A 24,993-nucleotide genomic window follows, 5' to 3' on the forward strand; every position below is an offset into this window, starting at 1 on the left:
GGTTTCACTTGAACACCACTTTGCAGGCACACAGCACAAAGGCACAGTTTCAAAACACAGTCTTAGTTATCAACTCCACATTAGCAGTGAGTATCCATTTCAAAAGAATCAACAACTCATTCATATAGTGTCTTTAAAATAATAAAATATGCTTCACAGCACCATCACTAAGAGCAAATCACATGAGTCACATTAGTTCAGGTGACCAATGTTAAAGAGGTAGGTTAGAAAGAGTGTCTAAATGAACAAGAAGAATGTAGAGAGGTAGAGAGGTGTAAGGAGGGTATTCCAGAGTTGAGGCAACTTGAGGTGTAGCCACCAATGGTGCAGCAATTACAATGGAGGATGGTCACGAGACCTTAGCAGATATCTCCGAGGGATGTGGGCTGCAAGATGGGGAGGGGTAAGGCCATGGAGGGATTTGAAAATGAGGTAAGTTGGAATGATTGAATGTTTACAGCACAGTAAGAGGCCATTTCAGCCTGTTGTGTCTGTGCTGTTCTTTTTTATGAGTTATTCAGTTAGTACTACTTCCCTGCCTTTTTGCCGCAACTCTGCAAATTTTATTTTCCAATAATTGTCCGATCCCTTTTGAAAGCCACAACTGAATCATCCACCACACTCTCAAGCAGTGCATTCCAGATCACCTTAAAATCAATACCCACTCTATCCTGACTCTTCACAATATTGAGCACTTCTACCATATCGACTCCCAGCTCTCTCTCCTCTACATCCTCAGCTTTGTCCATCTATCTACGTAACATGAAATTGGTGGCAGCAGTGGCTCAGTTGGTTGTATTCTCATCTCTGAGTGGGTTGTAGTCCAACTCTAGGACTTAGAGTAAAAATCCATTGAGGGGGTGCTGCACTGTCAGAGGTGCCATCTCTCGAATGAGACATTAAATTGAGGTCCTATCTATCCTCTCCGATGGATGTAAAAATTATTTTAATGGGTAGGGAAGTTATGCTGGTATGTTGGCCAATTTCATCCCTCAAATCCACATCATAAAATGAATACAGACTACCTGGTCATTATCACATTGCTGCTTGTGGGAGATTGCTGTGTGCAAATTGAGTGCCATGTTTCCTACAATATTATAGTGATACACTTCAAGAAGTACTTTCAGATGTCCTGAGATAACAAAAGGCTTTATATTGAAACAAATATTTAAATCAGTGACAAATCAATGACAAAAAAAAATTTGTGTTGAAGAGCATCAACAATTTCTAATTATTTTGATTCAGGACAAGAAAAGACATGACACATCTGTAGAATGGCAAAGTTTATACTTCAAAAGTTTCCAAGCTAATGGTGCCTGGACCAAACTAGAATAAAGCACTCACAATGGTGAATGCTGACTAGCAAAAAATCAAATATTGGATCTAATCTCCAACAAACAATATCACAGAGGCAAGAACAGTTTGTGTTGGTAGAATTCTCTGCATTCTTAACTGGATTCAGGTGCTGAACCTCAATATTAATGTCAGTTGCAATGTCCTTAGTCTCACATTTTAAACAGAAAAATGATTGCACTGATTTATTATAACAGCTACCACTTTCACTGTGTAAAATATTGCACACAGTGTGCAAAGAAAGCAACAAAAACATCCAGGATAATATGTACCTGCAGCTCTTCTGAAACTCGTCTTAAGTGACTGGTTATCTTTGTGATGAGGTCACAGTACATCTGCTCTGAATGTTGCTGGCACACACACTTGTAAACACAGCTAAAAATAAAGAAAAAGAAACATAAGCTAGCTTTTAGCCTGTACATTACTCATTAGATGTTACATTATTCCTCATTGTGTGCATCAGATAAACAGAGAACAAGCAAATTTCTAAAATCGGACACCACTGCTACAGAGAGATTCTTCCCGCTCAGAAAGGACAACAGGACTAGAGGGCACAGCCTCAAGATAAGGGGGGTCAGTTTAGAACGGAGTTGAGGAGGAACTTCTTCACTCAGAGGGTGGTGAATCTCTGGAATTCTCTGCCCGTTGAAGTGGTGGAGCCTACCTCGCTAAATATATTTAAGACACAGGTAGATAGGTTTTTGGTAGACAAGGGAATTAAGGGTTATGGGGAGAAAGCGGGAAAGTGGAACTGAGCCACTTCAGATCAGCCATGATCTTATTGAATGGCGGGGCAGGCTCGAAGGGCTAGATGGCCTACTCCTGCTCCTATTTCTTATGTTCTTATTAACCAAGGGATAAGACCACTTAAAGCAATGTCTCTTCTCTTCAGACACCTTGGCTCAAATCCAGATTAAAATCATCTTATTTTTTCCTACATTCAGCGTATGCAAGTGTCACTGGCAAGGCCAGCATTTATTACCCATCTTGAATCTCTCTCAAGAGGATCATGGTGAGCTGTCTTCTTGAACAACTGCAGTCCAATTGATATAAGTACAGTCGCAATGCTCGGAGGTAAGAAATGGTGCGAGTTTCAATCCGGTTATGAGTCAGCATTAAAACTGGCCATTTGAAAATAATCTAGCTTTCCCACTCTGAGAAAGTGATAGAATAATGAATCTAGGAATCACTAGTAGAAGTAGTTTTCCAAAGCTGAGATTAATGAGCATTGTGGAGACTATGTGGCAGTTTTACTCTGCATCAATTCGTACTGCCTGTTCCCTTGTTTTAGTTCATTCTTGGGATATGGGAGTCACTGACAAGACCAATATTTATCCCTAATTGCCCAAGAGAAGGTGGCCTTCTTGAGCCACTCCAGTCTGTGTGGTGAAGTTCTTTAAACAGTGCTACTACATAGGGGGTTCTAGAATTTTGACCCAGTAATGATGAATGACTGACAATATATTTTTCAATTCAGGAAGGTGTGAGATTTGGAAGGGTATTTACAGCTGGTGTTTCTATACATCTCCTGCTTTGTCCTTCTAGGCAGTAGTGGTCACAGATTGGGAGGTGCTGTCAAAAAGCTTGGCGAGTTGCTGCACTGTATCTTGTGGGTGGTACACAATGCCAGTGGTACAGGGAGAGGTATAAATGAATAGTAGTAGGCCATCCCACCATTCAGTGATATTTTGGGTTATCTGTGACCTAATTCTATCAACCTGCCTTTGGTTAATAAACATTTATTAATCTCAGAATTAAAATTAACAATTGATCAAGCATTAATTGCCATTTGTGGATGAGTGTTCCGAGTCTACCACTGCTACAACAAACACTAAATTTGTTGCAAGGCCAGGAGGAACTTGGAGGGACATAAATAGACTTCAAGTTCACTGCCAGTCAAATCTACGGGGTCCATTTGGTGGCTTCAGGCAGTTAATCCTTTAGATCTTTGATTCATTTCAATTTGTCTCTAAAACGTTGGTGCATGCAATTGTCCACGTTCAACATTAATATATCTCCTTGGGTTATTATTCATAGTTAGCAGAGGTTTGAAACTGTGGTTTGTTAGTATAATTGTCTAATTTATAGATACTAATTCTGTAACATTACACATGGAGAGTGACGAACGATCCAAGTAGATTATCTCCTACTCTAACAGGTGGACAATTCTAATCTATATTTATTGCCCAGTAAGAGATTGCCAATTTAATCCCACTGTTAGAAAATCTGAGAAGTTCAGTGGTGTAAAGAACTGGACTGAGCATCATTCCAGGAACTTGACAACACAGCAGCGAGAGGTTTGATTTAAACATCACTCCCAGAGCCAAAAAGGACTATGGCGTCTTTCCCGCTGATTCACCCTAGTCCCTTCTAACATTGTCTATATTCCAAATCGGTTAAAGTGGAATTAAGCATAATATATAGTTACACAGTAATAAAGCCAAACCTTAAACGCTCTGGAATTTTCACAGCCGGAAAACTGGTTAAACAGAAAACATTAAAAGGCAGAAATGTCTTTTAGCGGTTCAGAATTTAAGCAAAATGAAGTTTAGCTGATTTATAGTCATCTTCTTGTGAAGATACTGTGCTATTTTATTATAATTTTATGTTTAAGATGAGGCTGTTTTCACAAGTCGATTTGTCTGGGAAAACATGCAGCTCAAATGCTGAGAGCAAGATAATAACAGATTTTAGCCAGGGATGTGTTACTTTGTAGATTTAATTGACCTTTTGTTTAAATTCTTCTGGGATTTTAGATTAGTAACACAATTAGGTTGACTGACAGGGACAGAGTCACATGGTTAATGGAAGGAGCTAAGCTTGCAGGAAAAAGACAGTTTTATTTTCATTTTATAAATCAACAGCAGTTGTTGCCTGTAGCTGGTCAAAGAAAGAAGTGTCTTTCTCCAGAGGTTTTCTGAAAGGAAGTATTCTTGTGTTTTGCTAACTAATTATACAGAGTGGTTTAAGTCTTTAAGATAAGTTTTGTTCGATTGGAACTCATAGTATTAGGTTAGTAGTTAAGGATTATTCAATTGTTAGAAATTAAATTAACTTTTGTTATAGTCAAACTGCACTATCAAATTAAATTTGTTCTGATATATTGGTTAGTCAGTAGATTCGCACTTGGAGTGAAACATCCTACCTTCAGATTAGTATCAAAATAGAAAATTTGTTGGTGTCTAGTCTGGCTTCATAATATACCTTGGGGTTTTCAATCTGGTACCCTAACATTCTTCATTCCCAAAAGTGGTTAAATTCACATTTGCATGCATTACATGAGAATGACTTCCTCTCACAAAATGACAAAAATTATCACATACACAATGTCAGCATTAGACAATGGCATCTAAACTGAACTGCAGGACTGTGACATCATCAATACAATATTAGAGAATATGATAGTCCAAAGTTGACTATGAATAATATCAGTGAGCATATACATCTTCTATTCATAGAATTCCTACTGTGCAGGAGGCGGCCATTTGGCCCACCACATCTGAACTGACAACAATCCCACATATTTACCCCCTAATCTCTCTAACCGGGACACTAAGGGGGCAATTTAGCATGGTCAATCAACCTATCCCGCATATCTTTGGACCATGGGAGGAAACTGGAGCACCTGGAGGAAACCCACGCAAACACAGGGAGAATGTGCAAACTCGTCACACACAGTGATCCATGCTGGGAATTGGTCATAGGTCCCTGGAGTGGTGAGATAGCAGTGCTAACCAATGTGCCACTGTGCCATCCCACTGTATTTAATGATTTGCTTACACAACAATAACTGTTGCACTCGCTTGCATTTATAATAGCCATGGTGCTTCACAGGGGCATTATTTGATAACACGTGACACCAAATGAAAAAAGGATTTATTAAGATGGGTGAATAAAAGCCTCAAAGAAACAGGCTTGAAAGAGTGTCTAAGGAGGAGACAGAGAGGGATAGGGAGGTGGAGAGATACACAGGAGGGAATTCCGAACGTGAAGCAGTGTTTCCCAAGCTTTTTCTGCTGTGACCCCATTTTAATGCTTGAGACGTGATGCAACCCAGATTGAAAATTGCAGGTGCAGGAGGGTTCAGCCAATGGAGAGACAGACGCAAATAAAGAACCAAAGGCACCTACCATTTTGCAGGTTCTGATGGTGTCAGTGGGTAGGGCACACCCACAAGTTAAAAAAATTGTTCAGTCTTAAAAGGGTCTTGCAGCTGACCCCAGGACAATCAAATTTCAGACTCTACTTCACAGCCACCACTGTTGCCAAAAAGCTCATTCCCTAATTTGAGAGATTGGGAGCCCTCTGGCTTACAGCAAAGACAGCTAAAAGCTTGACCACTGAAAGAGGCGAAAAGGGAAGGATGCACAAAGATTTGAGTTGGAGGAACACAACGCTTTTGGAGGTTATAGGTCTCGAAGAGGTTACAGAGATAGGGAGGGATAAGGTCATGGAGGAATTTTAATACGAGATTCAGGATTTTTAAAAACAAGATGTTGAGACAGGAACCACTATAGATCAGCATGCACAGGGATGACAGGTGACTGAAACTCAGTCTGAGTTAGGATACAGATAGTAGAGTTTTGGAAGAGCTGAAGATTATGGAGATGGAAGATTCCAAGTCAATCAGAAGATCCAGAGTTAATGAAAGCATGCTTGAAGGTTTCAGCCATAGGATTGAAACAAGAGGTGTTTTGCAGGTGGCAATTTGTGGTTTTTTTCTTGGAGAGGATTTGGACTTGGAAGTTCAGGTCAGGAACAAATCGGACTGAGTGTTGTTCAGCCTGACATAGTAGCCATGGAGAAGGATGGAACTGGTAGCAAGGAACAGAGTTTCTGGCAGAGACTGAATATAATGACTTCTGTCTTTGCAATGTTTAATTGGAGGAAAGTGTCGCCCATCCAGAATAAGGAGTCTGACAACATAAAGATAATGAAGAAAGGCGGTGAGGAGGTAGAGCTGAGTGTTGCCACTGTGGATTAAGCAACTAACATCGATATCAATGGACAATGTTGCCAAGGGGCACTGGGTTGATGAGAAATGGAGGAGACCAGGGAAGATCCTGTGAGGTTCCAAAAGTAAAAATATAGGATGGGAAGAGAAGTGACTGCAAGGAATTCTGTGGCTACACCTGGATAGTAAAGTGGAACAAAAACAGAAAATGCTGGAAAATCTCAACAGGTCTGACAGCATCTGTGGAGATACAACTTTGAGAGTCTGGATGAGCCTTCGTCAGAGCTAAGAGCAAAGAAAATAAGAAGGGATTTATACTATGAGAGTGGGGAGGGGGTGTTGTAATTGGACAAAGGAAATGTAAACAATGATGAAGAAAGCTGAGAAAGGTGCTAAAAGTATCCATTAAGTGGTTTTAGGTACGAGTTGTCATGTTCAGCTCCAAAAAAGGCATGTGATGGCTGGTGGTATTGTCAATGGACTATTAATCTAGAGACCCAGAGTAATACCTGGGAACCAGGGTTCAAATCCCAAATTGGAACATGGTGAAATTTGAATTCAATGAAAAAAATCTGGAAATGAAAGGCTAATGATATTGATTGTCATAAAAACCCACTTGGTTCACTAATGTCCTTTCTTGAGGAGATGGATTAGGGAGGTGACAACAGTTTTAGAAGTAAAGTGAAGTTGGAGATGGGAAGTTGGCAGGGCAAACTATTAAAGAGAAGTTTTTTGAAAAGGTTGAGGGACGATGACTAATTTGAAAGGTTGGAGTATCAGAGAAGAAACTAATTACAAATCAGTTACTACGGAGGACAAAAAGGAAAGTTGGGTGGTCAGCGGTTGAGTGGGAATGGAGTGGAGAAAGCAAAATATGGGTTTCATGAGCAAGATAAAGTCAGAAGCTCAGATACGACAGAAACAGGAGAAATATGCAAATTAAGAGCTGAGGTAGATGGAGCAGACAAACAAATGGAAGGGACGCAAGAGAAGCAACAAAGTAGACAATCTTAATCTTAGTGACAAAACAGTCGATGAGTTCCTCACACTTGTCCATTGGTGTAAACTTAAAGTAATTCATTAGTATTTGGCAAAATGTGCTTATATAAATTCAAGTTTCATAATGAGTGCAACACACAATATATTATTTGCAGTTATGCTTAATCTGGCCTATCCCTTCAAGGTCAGGGAATTTAACTGCATACACTGGACAATGTGGAGGTAGTTATTATTGATGAGAGAAATTTGCAGTGAAACACACACTTATTAATCCCCAGATCCAGATCAGAATAAATAATAGTGTCTCTTCTTTTTAACACTGTGCAATGCGACATCTGAAATGTGGCAAACATCCACATGAATCATGACATAATCTTGAAAAACAAAACAACATTACTCTTGCCCACAATGTCCAAGTAAATAAATCTTTTCTGGTGTACCATGATCACACAAGTAAACTTCCCTATTTCATAAGTGTGAAGCAGTCTTTTACCTAAAAAGATCAAATCAGCATTCTCCTATTTTTTAACATTTACCAAATGTCTCTGCAGCAATCGATTATTATTAAAAGATACTGTCTAAATTAAAAAAGTTAATTCAAAAACTTTTTAATCAGAATTAATTTGATTAAAAGGAGAAGAGACACTAAAAATAAACAACGGCACAATCATGCTTATGTCACTTTTTGGGCTATCTACTTTTAAGTTCAGATATTAAAAAGGAAAGTTATGTGAGAAAGTATTGATGAGTTTCTGCTGAACTTGTTTTGTGCTTTTTCCGTTTAAAACATCAGGAACAGATAACTTTCAGTGGTTTGAAAAATGATTTTCCCAAGACACATAGAGCAGTTTATCAGCAATAATTATTTGTTGATACAGAGTAGTGGAGGAGGACAGACAGGTTAGCAGGTCTTGACACAGGCTGTGGTTGACCTTTCTATCAAGTACTACATATCTTGGAGAAGTAAGCACATCCAAGTGTGCTGTAAATTGTGACACCCTACTTTGTTGATTTTGGTGGGAGGACAAGAACTCAAACTCAAGGATTCTTGGGAGCTGTGCAGGCTTTCAAAACAAAACAATTCGACAGATTTCAACTACACCATTATATGGCCACACCACAGGTAAGTTTGATAATTTTATCAAAAATGTTATATTTTTAATCATTACAAACATTATTCCCTGTTCCAACACCCCAGTTTTAAAAATAAACCTTCCAGCCTCTTTCACAGAGATCTTCCTAACAGAGTCTTCTCCATACACTTGTTTTCTCTTGCTGATCGAATATACCAAAAGGAGACAGGGTAAGGAGTAGGGGGAGGAGTTGGTAGGGGAGGTGATGCCCTAGTAGTATTATCAAGAGACTATTAATCCAAAAACTCAACTAATGTTCTGGGGACCCAGGTTTGAATCCTGCCATGGCAAATGATGAAACTTGAATTCAATGAAAAATATCTGGAATTAAGGTTCTACTGATGACCATGAAACCATTGTCAATTTTTGGAAAAACCCATCTGGTTCACTAATGTCCTTTAGGGAAGGAAATCTGCCGTCCTTACATGGTCTGGCCTACGTGCAATTTCAGAGCCACAACAATGTTCATAAGATATAGGAGCAGAATTAAGTCAGTCGACCCATCGAGATGTGCTCCAAATAATATAATGTGGCTAATTCTTAACTGCCCTCGGGCAATTAGGAATGAGCAATAAATACACCCAGGAATTAATATATGAATGTATAAAAAATCTGGGGCGTTACCCAACTCCTAGGCCAGCAAATTGAAAGCAACAAAAATAAACCAAATGGTATTTCTTCCTTCGTATAGATGGAGAAACAGGAGGCAGATGGTCTGAAACAGGAAATAAAAGCACCACTGCAATTTTTTAAAAATAAATTGTGCAAACAACTCAAGTACTTGGCTTGTCATTATATACTCTGAATACGAAAGCTGTATTTTTATCTTGTAGGCTCCGATATATTTTTTGATAACAAAGAGTAGAAAGCGGAGCAACAGCTTTTATAAAAACGAGAAGGACATAATCTGACTGACCAGAGCAGACAAATAGTCACAAATTGTGCAACCCAAGAGCTGCTAGATTTGTTTTTGTCAACTGCATGTCTGAGAACTTACAGGATTTCAATGCTCAGGCTACCAAGCCTCTGTTAGTTCTATAATTCAATCTAATAATTTTCTTGCAAATTGCATGTTTTTTGTTGCATACAAACTTTATTTCCAACACTGAACTAAGTGGGAAGCCAAAGTGGTGGGTAAAAAGAAAATCTGGAGCAAATTAAGACAGGCAAGGCAATAATACTACGGAGTGGCAAGCAGTGACAACTAGACTCTGACAGGAAGGGACAGAGTGTGCAAACAGAAGAATGTATCACCAAATAAACTTGAGTAGGAAAAATGGTAAAAAGATAGAGTTAAAGGCTCTTTATCTGAATGCATGCAGCATTCACAATAAGATGGAGGAATTGATGACACAATTAGAAATAAGAGTCCAATATGTTAGTCAGTACAGAGACATGTTTTCCAAATGACCATACGTGGGACCTGAACGTTGAAAAGGTATTTGACACATTGGAAGAACAATAAAATAAAAGGAAGTAGAGTAGCTTGCTAGTAAAGGAGGAGATCAGTGCAATGAAGGAAACTATCTTGGTTTGAAGGACCAAAACGTGGATCAATTTTGCAAAGAGATAAAAAACAGTAAAGGAAAGAAATCACTGGTACAGTGGTTTATAGGCCCCTGACAGTAGTGTGGGACAGAACATAAATCAATAAATAATGGGGGCTTGAAAGAAAGATACTGCAATAATGGATGGTTTTCCTCCGGTTCAGTTGTCATCCCTTGTTATAAATGTAGATTTTTGTCATTGTTCAAACTGAAGTTTGATTTGAGACTGTTTTATGATTATGAAATCTGAGCAGCTCAAGCGAGAAATATAGCAAGGTGAGACGAGCTTTCAGAAAAGGCTGATTCAATAAAAATGCTCTAAACTGAGCATTGCATACACAAGTTCCAATTTACGCAGGAAATAAGCTGAGGGCACAGAGTACATAACGTCAGTTCAACTTCATTTGATTGGTGGGTTGGAACTTCAGACTGGTCAAAGAACCAATCCAGAATCAAGAACAACAACACAATTCCCCAAGTATACAAACAGAGGAATATGCCAGAGGAATCATAAAATCACAACAGTGCAAAAGGAGGCCACTTGGCCCATCAAGCTTGCACCAACAGCAATCCCATCTAGGCCTTATTCCCATAGCCCCACAGATTTCCACTGCAATCCTCTGACTGTAAAGGACAATTTACCATGGTCAAATCAACTTAACATGCACACCTTTGGAGTGTGGGAGGAAACCCACGCAGAGACAGAGAACGTGAAAACTCCACACAGTCACCCAAGGCCGGAATTTAATTAAAATCCCTGGCGCTGTAAGGCAGTGATGCCATCCCAGGAATGCGCCGGAGGTTGGCACGAATGGTCAAGTCACTAAATCTCTGGAGTAAATAAAAGGCAAAAACTACTTCCCGTGGCCATCTGGGAACTAGATCAGCAAGTTGTTTGTAATCTTTTCTAGTTCCTGGGGTGAGAAGACCTTAGTGGGTCTCTCAAACTTTGCAAATTACATTTTGGACTTCATTGCCCTACAGGGCATCACAAGTATGACTTTTACAAGCAAACTCATTAAATTCCAATCACTTCTTTTAAATGTGTTATTATCAATGATCTAAATTCTTTGTTCTCTCACCTGTAGATTTGCTCGTAAGATATAGGGATGCAATCTCCAGGAGACTGTGTCAAAAGCTGATCAATGGCACTGTCCAGTTTCGGCCAATAAGTACGCTGGTAGTCTTCTGTCGTTATAACATTCATCACTAAACAAAATATTAAAAATAAAATCACAATTTGCCAAATTAAACACAGACAAAAAGAAATTCAGAGTCACAAGAAATGTTTTTGTAATCTTTCCCTGTACTTGGGATGGCCAGCGATTGATGGGTCTTCCAAGCTTAACAAATAGGACTGCAATCCAGATCAGCAGTAGACACGGAAGCTGCACGGGTGGTGTGGCTCCAGTAATTGTAAAGATAATGAAGAAACACTCTCATTATCACTCCAAATTTAATTCATCGTGTATGGTTCTGGCCTGAAGCAAACCATCAATTTCTCCTGCAAACAGTTACACTTGCTACATCATATTTTAAGATATTTCCTGATAACATTTTCTTTTAGTAAAACCTATGTAACCTTAAGTATAATTATAAAATCATAGCTACAGAGGTTGTAGTCCAACAATTCGGGGAACGAAGACAGATGCTGAATGCCACCAGAGAATCCCTAATTCCAGTTAGTCAGAGTGCTTCTCCATAAAAAAAAGCTCCCTTTCTTTCCAGTACCCTTTCCCATTTCAGAATATTACAAATTGAACAGTGGACCACCTACCTGTGTTGATGATCAAGAACTATGCTCTGGTACAGGATGTACGTGTCAATGGATAATTTCTTTTTACGAAAAAGAGGGAAGCTGCATGAAACTAAACCTAAAAAACTGGTTACTGATGTACTAACTGTCACTGTGCAGCAAGCACAATCTCATACTATCCATTTATTGCTCAATAGACAAACGGTCACCTGTAAAATTATGCCAAATGGAAAAAGGTGAAGCAAACATAATTCTGAGGCATCAGATTTATTTCCACCTTGAACAGAATGAATCATAGAACGTTGCAGCACAGAAGGCAGCCACTCAATTTGAGTCCCTGCCAGCTGGTGCCACTCCCTACCCTTTCCTGGAATGACCTCGCAATTTGTTTTCTTCAGATGTTTATCCAATTGGCTTTTGAAGCCCATGATTAAACCTGCCTCCACCACACTCCCGGGCAGCACACTGCAGATCCCAACTGCACTTTGTATGAAAATAAAGTACTTCCTCGTCATCATCAATTCTTTTGCTTGAAGTATCAAATCTGTGCTTTCAGGTTGAGGACTTTTTTGCCAAAGGAAACAGAATTTCTATATCTCCTCCCTGATGATTTTGAACACCTCCATTAAATCTCCTCTCAACCTTCCCTTTACTAAGCAGAATAACTCCATTTCTCCGGTCTATCCACTTACCCTCTTACAGGGATAAGGAGAGAAATCAGGGGCCCTGATACTTGTGCTTCTTTCCATGCACCCCTTCTTCCCTTGCTATTCATTTAACCCCATGCCACTTCCGCTTCTTTCAAGTACCCAGAATTGGGAATCATAGTCGCAGCGGGGCCAAACTGTAGTTTAGCAAAATTTCCTGACTTTTGAAACCAGTGGCTGCAATCTTACTGTTTCACCCACCATGGGAATCGGAACAGGTGAGGGGCAGACCATGGAAAGATCCATTGACCTCGAGTGGGATTTTAGGGTTTCGGAACGAGTGAGGCTGTAAAATCCTGCCCTATACCTCAATTTATAAGGACCATCAAAATCTCAGGATTTCAGTACGATACAATCTACAGCCATGTCTTTGTCAGATATGTACATAGAATCATAGAATCCTTACAGTGCAGAAAGAGGCCATATGACTCATCGAACTTACACCGACAACAATCCCACAATCCTATATTGTTACCCGGCTAATCCCTCTGACACTAAGGGTCAACTTAGCATGGCCAATCCACCTAACCCGCACATCCTTGGGTTGCAGGAGGAAACCCACGCAGATATGGGGAGAATGTGCAAACTCCACTCAGTCACCTGAGATCAGAATCGAACCTGGGTCCCTGGTGCTGCGAGGCAATAGTGCTAACCACTGTGCCCCTGTTACCCATGTACACATAACTTGGTCATTCATTCTGAACTTCTCTGAACATCACCCTGTGCTGTATCCAGACATTAACATCCAAAAGACTGAAAACCTCAAGCAATCTAATGTATAAATGAGAACATCTTGAACTAATGAGATCCTCCCACCACCACCCTGCCAACTCTTTCCGGTAATCTGGTTCATGCCCAAAGTGGGCGAGAATCTGATTTGCATTTATTTTAATAAATTTTAAATATAATTAATAAACACCCCCTTGCCTAATCTTCCACCTCCCTCACTAGATTTTCATACCTCACCAACGTAATGTCATGCCGACAATCTTTGTAACAGGTTCACCCAGCCAATATAGCCCTGGGAGCCAAGGGACATGGCCAGGCAGCACCCTGGCACAGTTTGGCAGTGCCAACCTGTACCAGGGAGCATTATCAGGGACAGGCCCTCACATTTGGGGCCTCATTTATTTGTGGCAGAAGCAGACATGCCAGCAATGATCGTTGGGGGAAGTGGGACAATGACGGTGATGATCAGAGTGGGGAAGGAAGAGGGAGGCCACAGATACCTCCCTAGTGGAGGGGAAGAGAGATTAATTTTTTTCCAGTGATCAGGGTACTCTTTAAAAAGGTGCCTCAATCGCAGTGGAGCTGGTTCCCGGCTCTAAGAGTCCCTGCCTTGCCTTAATGATGGCACAAACCATGCCCACTTTGTTTTGCAGTTAGTCTAGAAAGATCTAGAAAGAAAAGTGGCCAGTGAAGCTGGAGAGTTTCACACCCGTTTTCTCACCAGTATTAACGCGCACACACACCCACTATATCCCCCTCTCCCTCCCTCTCTGAATCACACATGTGAAGCCAGGGCCAGGATACATTATCGTCAGGAATTAAGGTGGTCAGGAAGGGCTACAGGCCACAGACACTGTGAACTGAGGGGGGTCAGGAAGCCAGAAACTTTTGGGAGGTATAGCCCCCTTGTGCTTCAGCAGCCTCCAGCCAGGTCTAAACTTGGAAGACAGGGTAAAGCAGCAGCCAAAGAGGCCTAAATACAACAGTCGATGATGTGATCAACAAAGAAGGGACTGGGAAATCTGGCAGCTCCTATTCAGTTGATGAATATTGCTGTTCAGAACACGTGCAATCATTAGCAAAGTAGCCTGCCAGCTGAGGTGGTCTACATACCAGATTGGCTGTTTTGGACACTAACCATCCAGATCAACAGGTCTCCTGGAGGACAGCCCTGGTGATTATCAACTTGAGCACTCTCCTCTCCTGCCCAGAAGTCCCCAGCACCATGAAGAGTCCCCAAATTATAGTCAGATACATTTGGTACTGCAATGGCCTGTCACAAAGCAAACATAAACTGAAATTAAAGCTGGACTGTAACATTAAGTTTATATCAGGCACAAGCAATTTGGGATTGGTAGACAATAATCTGGTGGTGTCTTGCAAAAAGCTTTATCCCGTAAAATTTCCAGTTTGATAATCCAGGAAACAAATGTGAACAATGGAGATTAAACTGCAATTTATGAACTCATTTGTACACAAATTCCTAGCTCAGCTGCGTTAGCAGATGTTCAGTGACACTCCTGCTCAACTTTATGGTTAATGAGTTGAAAGTCTAAACAAGCATCAAGCATTTCGCATATGATAATTAGATATTACTAACCCTTACGAAAACGGGCATAACTAACCCCGGTGCAAAGACACTGAAGCCAAATGTAACAATATCATAGCGTGAAATGACCAATTAAAGAAGCATTGAATGAAGATGTTCCTCGCCTGCTTTGCTTAGTGTGACAGCACGTGATGGATTTATAGTTAGCCATTGAAGGAATTTAGTTAACTGTGTGTACAAGACAGTTATCATATTCACAGAATATGTAACTCAAATGTACAAAAATGTATCAAATGTATCTAAATTCAAATGTCCATATGTGACAACTTGCACACTAATTTGCACTAAGGTGTCAAATTATTCATGGCTCTACAGTTACAGGCCAGATCCTACCTCCAGCAGATTGAACGGGTAATAGCAGAAAGGAGAGAAATTACTCCAAATTTTTTGATCAGCATATCTGTCTGATCAGAATTTCTCCAGTATTTGTATCCAGGTATACAAATACTGGAGAAATTCCATGACCAATACACTTCTGCACATTAGCACATAGATTGCAGTTTTCAGTAGCTATCTCCATTTCAAATTCAGCAACACAGGAAGCCATTTGGTCATAGAGGTTTTACAGCCTGGAAACAGGTCTTTTGGCCCAATTTGTCCATGTCACCCAGTTTTTACCATTAAGCAAGTCACAATTATCTGCATTTGGCCCACATCCCTTCATAACAATCTTTACCCATAAAACTGTCCAAATGCTTTTTAAAAGACAAAATTTTACCTGCCTTTACTACTATCTCTAGCAGCTCATTCCAGATATTCACCACCGTGTGTGAAAAAATTCCCCCTCTGGACCCTTTTGTATCTCTTCCCTCTCAACTTAAACCTATGCTCTTTAGTTTTATACTTTCCTACCTTTGGGAAAATATGTTTTCTATCTACCTTATCCATTTCCCTCATTATTACATAGTCCTCTATAAGATCACAACTACGCCTCTTGCACTCCAGGGAAAAAATGTCCCCATCTATCCAGCCTCTCCTTATAACTCAAACCATCAAGTCCCAGTAGTATCTCAGTAAATCTTTTCTGCACTCTTCCTAATTTAATAATACTCTTTAATAGGATGACCAGAACTGCATACAGAATTCCAAGTGCCTTACCAATGTCTTGTACAACTTCAACAAGACATCCCAACTCTTGCATTCAATGTTCTGACCAATGAAACCAAACATGCTGAATGCCTTCTTCACCACCCCGTGCATCATGCTTGTGACCACTAGAACATGGAACATAACAGCACAGTACAGACCCTTCAGCCCTCAATGTTGTGCCAAGCTTTGTCCAATCCCAAGATCAAGCTTTCCTATAATTCTGGTGTCTTCCATGTGCCTATCCAATAACCGCTTGAAAGTTCCTAAAGTGTCCGACTCCACTATCACAGCAGGCACTACATTCCATACCCCAGCCACTTTCTGAATAAAGAATCAACCTCAGACATCCCTCCTATATCTCCCACCATGAAGCTGATAGTTATGTCCCCTAGTAACAGCTACATCCACCTGAGGAAAGTCTCTGCACGTCAACTCTATCAATCCCCCTCATCATCTTATAAACCTCCATTAAGTTGCCTCTCATCCTCCTCCGCTCTAAAGTGAAAAGCCCCAGCTCCCCCAACCTTTCCTCATGAGACCTACCCTCCAAACGAGACAGCAACGTGATAAATCTCCTCTACACTCTCTCCAATGCTTCCACATCCTTCTTTGAAAGGCCACTCTTTGAAAAAGCAATCTAATTTCACTTCCCTTACCCTACAATACCTGCCATTTCCCAATGCATTTTTCTTCCTCAATTACACATTCAATTCCCTTTTGAAAGTTATGATTGAATCTTCCATCAGCCTGTCAGACAATAAATTCAGGATCAAAACAACTCACTGCTTGAAACATTTTTTCCGACATCACTGGTTCATCAAACCTCTAATCTTCTCCAAGGAGAAGAATGTTAGTTTATTTTGTTACAATCCCAAACCAGACACCAAATTTTGTCACATTTCAGTTAAGGCCCAGTAACTTTTGCTGTCGAGTAGATGAAATTTGAAATCCACTTACTCAGTGAAAGAATAAAGCTACAGAATTCCGTGGTCTTAAACCAATAAAATAAATTTTATTACATAAGTGTGACAAAAACCAAATACTTAAGTACAGTTTGAGGGTCGGAGCTTAAGAGCCTTCTGCACATGTTCCAGCTAGGAAAGGACTGCACATACACACACATGCAGTTCATTTATTTTATCATCTTCTGACCAAGGGCCAGAATTCTGTACCTGCGCAGAAGGAACAGAAACAAAGACTGAAATAGCATGAAACTGCAGGCCAGGTGACCTGAACCAGCACCATTCTGGAACAAATTGTCCTAGGGAGCAGGACAGGGAGAGGTCCCAAAAGAACATCCCAGAGATGAAGGAAGGGATCAGCAAGAGGTCCCAGGAATCAGCGCCAGGAAAGGAACAAGGATAAAGGTCAATAACAGATCCTAAACAAAGTTGAGAGAAAGGAGCAGAGTAATCAGATCCAAGTTAAACAGGAGAGCTGCGAGGAGCAGACTTAAATAAAGGGGAGCAGGTTTCAGGGAAGCCTAGAAGATCTGAGGGGGCAGCCAGAACACACAAAGGCAGACTATACTGTAAGGAATTAAACCCACACAGACAAGGGGAGAACATGCAAACTCCACATAGACAGTGACCCAAGTTGGGATTTAAACCCAGGTCCCGGGCACTGTGAGACAGCAGTGCTCACCACTGTCCCACCGTGCTGCTCCAGAAGGATTAGAATCAGAGTAACCAATTAAGTATTATAAAGTGTCATTTTAACATTAATTTTGAGCTCTGTGTATTTATTAGGGTGTTAGGTTTCATAATTAATTCGTGGGACATGGGCATCGCTGGCTGGCCAGCATTTATTGCCCACCCCTCATAGCCTGAGACCAATTCAGGGTCAGCCACATTGCTGTGGATCTGGAGTCACATGTGGGCCAGACAAGGTAAAGACAGCAGATTTCCTTTCCCAGAGGACATGAGTGAGCCAGATGGATTTTTCAGACAATCAGTAGATTCTTAATTCCAGATATTTTTTATTGAATTCGAATTCCACTATCTGCCATGATGGTATTCGGATCTGGATCCCCAGAACATTAGTTGAGTTTCTAAATTAATTGTCTAGCAATAATTCCACTTGGCTATCACCTCCCCCTTGAGGCAAACCCTATGTCAAAACACATACATATTAAAACTCACTACAAGATAATTGAACTCCAGTGCTGTTCTGGGCTGTATTAGACTGTGCCAGTTGGAGTATGGTGAGAAAATTCAGTGAAAAAAGGGAAGATTTTTATGGATAGCAGATAAAGTGAGTTAATTCCATCGTAGATTAAAAAAAGTGTGCAGGCAGAAAAGAATGGGTGACTGCCAAACAAAATAAAAGTACTAGGCAAGTAATGCAGGAGATCCTTTGGTGTATCTACCCCGAAGAGATTTTCCGTGTTGGATACTGTTTGGGGAGATGTTTTCACAGGGGAAAGCAGCTATAGCCAAGTTCATGTCACCACAAGTGACTCAGCTGCACAGCCCCCACAAACAGGATAACAGTACCACCACCCCCCACCCCCATCCCCATCGGCACAGGAAAGCGCCCCAACCCTTTTTTTTATTCATTCATGGGACATAAGAACATAAGAAATAGGAGCAGGAGTAGGCCATCTGGCTGCCCCGCCATTCAATAAGATCATGGCTGATCTGTCATGGCTCAGTTCCACATTCCCGCCCTCTCCCCATAACCCTTAATCCCCTCTCTTATCAAAAACCCATCAACCCGCGTCTTAAAAATATTTAGTGAGGTAGCCTCCACCACTTCAATGGGCAGAGAATTCCAGAGATTCACCACCCTTTGAGTGAAGAAGTTCTTCCTCAACTCCGTTCTAAACCGCCCCCCCTTTATCTTGAGTCTGTGCCCCCTAGTCCTACTGTCCTTTCTGAGCGGGACGACGCTGGCTAGCCAGCGTTTATTGCCCATCCCTAGTTGCCCCAAGGCAGTTCAAAGCCAACCGTTGCTATGGCGCTGGAGTCACATGTAGGTCAGACCAGATAAGGGTGGCAGATTTTCTTCGCTAAAGGACATTCATGAATCAGATGGGTTTTTCTGACAATTGACAATGGTTTCATGGTCATCAGTAGCAGGTGGGGGGGATAAAACAGCGGGGAGCCCACTTGATAGTTAAAATGTATGGTAATGGGGTTCTAACTTTCACGAGGGTGCCTCATAATGTCATTGGCAGAGACAATGGGAATGGGAAATCCTGCTAGCATAAAAGCCATTGGAGGACTCCCATTGAATCGCCACCCCCGACAGCTCTCTTGCCCACTGAAATGGGGTGGAGATTCACAACAAATATGAAACTTGGTGAGAATTTGAGTGGTGAGGAGAGCGTTAAGAGGCTTCAAGGTGATGTACCAAATTGAGGGACTGGGCAAATACATGACAGGTGCAATGAAATGTGGGCTAAGTGTGAAGTTATCCATTTTGGCAGAAAAATCATAATGGTAGTTCAGAGTGACTGGTTGGGAAATGTCGATGGACAATGGTACCTGAGCATCCTTGTACTCAATCACTCAAAACAAACATGCAGAAACTATTTGTTGTCTTAACTGCTTTCTGTATGTTCATTGCAAGAGGGCTCGGGTACAGGAGCAAGATGTCCTAACTGCAGCTGCACAGGACCTTGGTGAGACCACACCTGGAGTAACGTGTGCAATTTTGGTCTTTACTTAAGAAAGTATATATTTGACATAGATGGTTCACCAGAATGATTCTTGGGTTGGCAGAATCATGGTGAGAGATTGGGTTGGCTAGGCCTATATTCACGGGAGTTTTAAAGAATCGGGGGGGGGGGGGGGTCTCAATGAAATGTACAAAATTCTGACGGGCCTGGATAGACTGAAAGCAGGTGTGAAGTTTCCTCTGGCTGGGATGTTTAGAACAAGGGGTCAGGGTCTCAGGATACAGAGTAGGCCATTTAAGACTTGATAATTTGCTTCACTCAGAGGTTGGGGTAAACCTGTGGCACACTTTACCACAGAAGGCTGTGCAGGCAAGCCACTGAATATGTTTAAGAAGAAAATAAATAGATTTCTAGACTGTAAAGACATCAAGGGCAAGGGAGAGAGTGTGGGACTATGGTCTTGAGATAGAGGATCAGCCATGATCATATTGAATGGCGGAGAAGGTTCGTAGGGCCAGATGATCTACTCTTGCACTTACTTTCTAAATTTCTATGATTCTTTTGTGTAATTTTCATAATCCCCATTTGTGAATGATGTGAGAAAGTAACATTTCCAACAAAAGGTAATCTACATAAACAGCACATTTGCAGGAAAGAAAAAGTAAACTGAAGTGAAGAGGTTGGTGAGGAATTAAGAGCAATTACATAATAAAAAGGCAGACACAAAAAGTGATACACGTTTAATCCCCAGATCAACTTGGACCCATGTTAATTCATCACGTCACTCACTCCTGTATCTTCCCTGCCTTCTTTCAGAACTGAAAATGAAAAACATGTCTTTTTCAGTCTACTTCCTTTGCCTACTTCCAACTCATCATTTTGTTTTGAACTGCCTCCATAACCATCCACACTAAAAATGAGAAAGTCAACAATATGAAGTGGAATGTTTTCACCCAGAGGGTTATGGAATTTGATATGTTTCCAGTGCAAAAGAAGGGATTTGAAGGATATCTGGGGAAGATGGATAGATAATGTTGGACTGTGAAAAGAGGCAGGTCTCATTAAAGTCCAGATAAATGTTTCCATTTCTAAAAAAAATTCTAAACAACCCAACATTGAAAATCCAATGACACCTAAAGGTTACTTTTTTATTCACTTGTTATAGCACCAATTGCTCAAGCGCAAGTTGTATTCTTAACTGGTTACTGTATCAGAATGACAACAGATAAAAATCTCAGTATTAGTGAAATATTGTACAGAGATGAAAGGGCCAGGATACAAGTCAAGCTTCTGGCAAACTGAAACTAGGTCATCTCTACCATAAAAGCAAATTATTGCGGATGCTGAAATGAAAATAATCTCAGCAGGTATCTGTGGAGAGAGAAGAACCAATGTTTCGAGTCAGGATGACCCTTCGTCACAGCTGTACAAAGGGTCACCCGGACTTAAAACGTTGGCACTACTCCCTCCGTAGATGCTGCTTGATCTGCTGAGATTGTCCAGCATTTTGTGTTTCCATCTCTACCATTGTTTATTCCAACCAGAGTTATCCTACAGCGATAGCCTGTATAATTCCCCATGAATTCTGCAAAAAACAGCCATACACAGAACTGTGAGCAAATCTAGGTTAAGTCTTAACTTCCACAAAATTATTCAAGCCTGCTGCATGAGATAGTCTACCTTTATTCAAGCTTCACCAGAACATAGAACAGTACAGCACAGTACAGGCCCTTCGGCCCTCGATGTTGTGCCAAGCTATGTCCGAACCCAAGATCAAGCTATCCCACTCCCTAACATTCTGGTGTGCTCCACGTGCCTATCCAAAAACCGCCTGAAAGTTCCTAAAGTGTCCGACTCCACTATCACAGCAGGCAGTGCATCCCACACCCCAACCACTCTGAGTAAAGAATCTACCTTGGACATCCCTTCTATATCTCCCACCATGAATCTTATAGTTATGCTACCTAGTAACAGCTACATCCACCTGAGGAAATCGTCTCTGAACGTCCACGCTATCTATCCCCCCCTTATCGTCTTATAAACCTCTATTAAGTCACCTCTCATCCTCCTCCGCTCTAAAGAGAGAAGTCCCAGCTCCCCCAACGTTTCCTCATAAGACCTACCCTCCAAACCAGGTAGCATCTTGGTAAATCTCCTCTGCACGCTCTCCAATGCTTCCACATCCTTCTTATGGTGAGGTGACCAGACTGCACACAATATTCCAAATTTGGTCTCACCAAGGTCCTGTATTGTTGCAGCATAACCCCACGACTCAAACTCAAACCCCCTGTTAATAAATGCTAACACACTATAAGCCTTCTTTACAGCTCTATCCACTTGAGTGGCAACCTTCAAAAATCTATGGAAATGAATCCCAACATCTCTCTGTTCCTCCACATTCCTCAGAACCCTGCTGTTGACCCTGTAATCCGCATTCAAGTTTGTCCTACCAAAATGAATCACCTCGCACTTATCAAGGTTAAACTCCATCTGCCATTTTGCGGCCCAGCTCTGCATCCTAACAATGCCTCTTTGCAGCCTAGAAGAGCCCTCCACCTCATTCACTACTCCACCTATCTTGGTGTCATCAGCAAATTTACTAACCCACACTTCAACCCCTTTTTCAAGTCATTGATAAAAATCACAAATAGCAGAGGATACAGCACTGATCCCTGTGGTACACCACTGGTGACTGGCCTCCAGTCTAAAAATTTTCCCTCCACTACCACGCTCTGTCTTCTATGAGACAGCCAGTTACTTATCCAATTGGCCAAATTTCCTTCTATCCCACACCTCCTTACTTTCTTCATGAGCCTACCATGGGGAACCTTATCAATCACCTTACTAAAATCCATGTATACAACATTAACTGCTCTACCTTCGTCTACACACTTCAGTTACCTCCTCAAAGAATTCAATCAAATTTGTGAGGCAAGACTTACCCCTCATGAAACCGTGCTGACTATCCCAGATTAAGCTACATCTTTCCAAATGGTCATAAATCCTATCCCTTAGGACCCTTTCCAGACAAACTGGCCTATAATTACCAGGGTCATTCCTGTTTCCTTTCTTGAAGACAGGAACAACATTCACCACTCTCTAGTCCTCCTGGCACAATCCCCGTGGACAGTGAGGGCCCAAAGATCAAAGCTAAAGGCTCCAGAATCATAGAACCCTACAATACAGAAAGAGTCTGCACCGACCACAGTCCCACCCAGGCCTTACCCCGACATCCCCACACATTTATCTGCTAATCCCTCTAACCTACGCATCTCAGGACACTAAGGGGCAATTTTAGCATGGCCGAATCAACCTAACCTGCACATCTTTGGACTGTGGGAGGAAACTGGAACAAACCCATGCAGACACAAGGAGAATATGCAAACTCCACACAGACAGTGACCCGAGCCGGGAATCGAACCCAGGTCCTTGGAGTTGTGAAGCAGCAGTGCTAACCACTATGCTACCGTGCCGCCCATCCTTTGCCTCCTAAAGTATCCTAGGATGTATCCCATCTGGCTCAGAGGTCTTATCGACCCTCAGGTTTTTCAAAATTGCTAATACATCTTCCCTCAGAATATTTACCCCCTCCATCCTATCAGCCTGTATCACACTCTCATCCTCAAAAACATGGCCCATCTCCTTAGTGAACACTGAAGAAAAGTATTCATTCAACACCTCACCTATCTCTCCTGATTCTATGCACAAGTCCCTGCTACTATCCTTGACTGGCCCTAACCTCACCCTGATCGTTCATTTATTTCTCACATAAGAGTAAAAAGTCTTGGGGCTTTCCTTTACCCAACACCCTCTGAGCTCTCCTAACCCTTTTTTTAAAAAGGCAGGAAACAAGACAAACAAGTTCCAAGTGACATTTAATTCAAGATACAAATATTGGTAACTTTAAAAATGTTGGAAACATAATACACAGGATCACTGGCTTTATAAATATATGGTAAAGTGCAAAAGGTCAAGAAGTTACATTAACTCTTAAAAACACTGGTTAGGCCCATGCTGGACTTGGGCACGACATTTTCACAGCCAAAGAGAGGGTGGTGAAAAATTACAGTTACGTAAAGGATCAGAGAAGTGTTCTCCTTGGAGCAAAGAAGGTTAAGTGGACAGTTAACAGAGGCCTTCAAAATCACAGATGAAAAGAAAAAACGTTTCCACTGGAAAATGGTTCAGTAACCAAAACAATTGACAAAAGAGGCAGTGTGAGGAAAAAAAATACATGAATGATGATCTGGAATGCGGTGCCTAAAAAGAGTCCTGGAAGCAGATTCAATCAGAACTGTCAAAAGCTAATTGGACATTTTTCAAACAGGCAGCAGAGGCATGAAAAATGCACCATTATTTATGTATTTGAGCTTGCCGACAGACCACATGGTTTAAAGCACTTATGTACGTCGATATAATGAAATGAAGTGAGCAGGAGTTGAATGGCTCCTCTCTTTTCCTGCTCATTTGACCATAACTGTATTTTTTAATTTAAAAGGATATACTGGCAGCTCTCTAAGCATTTAACTTTCTACGCATTGCATAAAATAACCAATCGGACAGGTTAAGTTTAACAAGAAAGACATTAGTTTTGTATTTACTCTGACCTGGGTAAAATAATAAATTACTCACCAAGTTTCACATGCATACGTCATTCATAGGATCCACACATATAAATACAAATTACAAAGTGAGGAAGGGTAGGTTGATAAAATTAATGCCAAGGGAAAGTAATATTCTGTCAGTGATTCTGTTGGTACTTCAGTGATCCTGATGTTTCAATTTAAAGTTGAAGTGGGTTAATTTGGCTGTTCCTCTAGAGACAGTGATGTTGAGCAGAATTTCTGTTTTAAGAGGTCATTGTTTGCAATAGGCATACCTCTGCTTGGTCTCCATCAGCAAACAACACTGGAAGCTGGCGAGGAAGGGAGGAGTGAGAGAGAGAGTGCAAGGCTCAACAGCTTCAGCTGCTTGTACTCAGTTCATCACCATCTCAGCATCAGCCAGCTGCAAAAATGCCTCTTTGTTTAAACACATAAAAAAGGGGTTTATTGACCACAAGACTTGCTCTCTCGACTGTCAGAGGGGGTGGGGCGAGGGGGGGGGTGTGTGCAGTCTAAGTATTCAATTTTTACAAAGTTACCATCATCATCCAACTGATTAAATTTAACATGCCATCTCCAACAGTTGAATGTCCGGAACTTGTTTTAATGCCTTGTTAATACCAGTGAAGAGTGGGTCTTTCATATTCCTTGGGGGGTTAATTGTCTCTTGCGGGCTCTTTCACAGAGCTGGCATCTCCATCCGAATGAAGTGGAATGTGGACTGCATTGTAATGCAAGCTTGAGCAGCCATTTCTTTGGCTGACATTTCAGTCTTCAGCTTTAGCCTGTTGCTTTCGTAAAGTTTTCTTAAAAGTTCAAGTCCAAGTTTCCAACCAATGGGATTAAAAGTCACTATTTCAAATAAGCATATTTTCATGACCTTCAATTTAA

General features: G+C 41.2%; 1 protein-coding gene across 1 annotated transcript in view; it reads right to left on the minus strand.

The window, feature by feature from the left end:
* Nucleotides 1-24,993, minus strand: part of cacul1 (CDK2 associated cullin domain 1) — a 96,077-nt gene that overhangs the window by 63,474 nt on the left and 7,610 nt on the right. The window contains 2 exon segments of the mRNA XM_080205850.1: nucleotides 1,626-1,728; nucleotides 11,069-11,195. Coding sequence (XP_080061976.1) covers nucleotides 1,626-1,728; nucleotides 11,069-11,195 — 230 coding nt within the window.

Source organism: Carcharhinus amblyrhynchos, chromosome 17 (assembly GCF_965287045.1).
Source record: "Carcharhinus amblyrhynchos chromosome 17, sCarAmb.v2.hapA, whole genome shotgun sequence".
Lineage (NCBI taxonomy): Eukaryota > Metazoa > Chordata > Chondrichthyes > Carcharhiniformes > Carcharhinidae > Carcharhinus > Carcharhinus amblyrhynchos.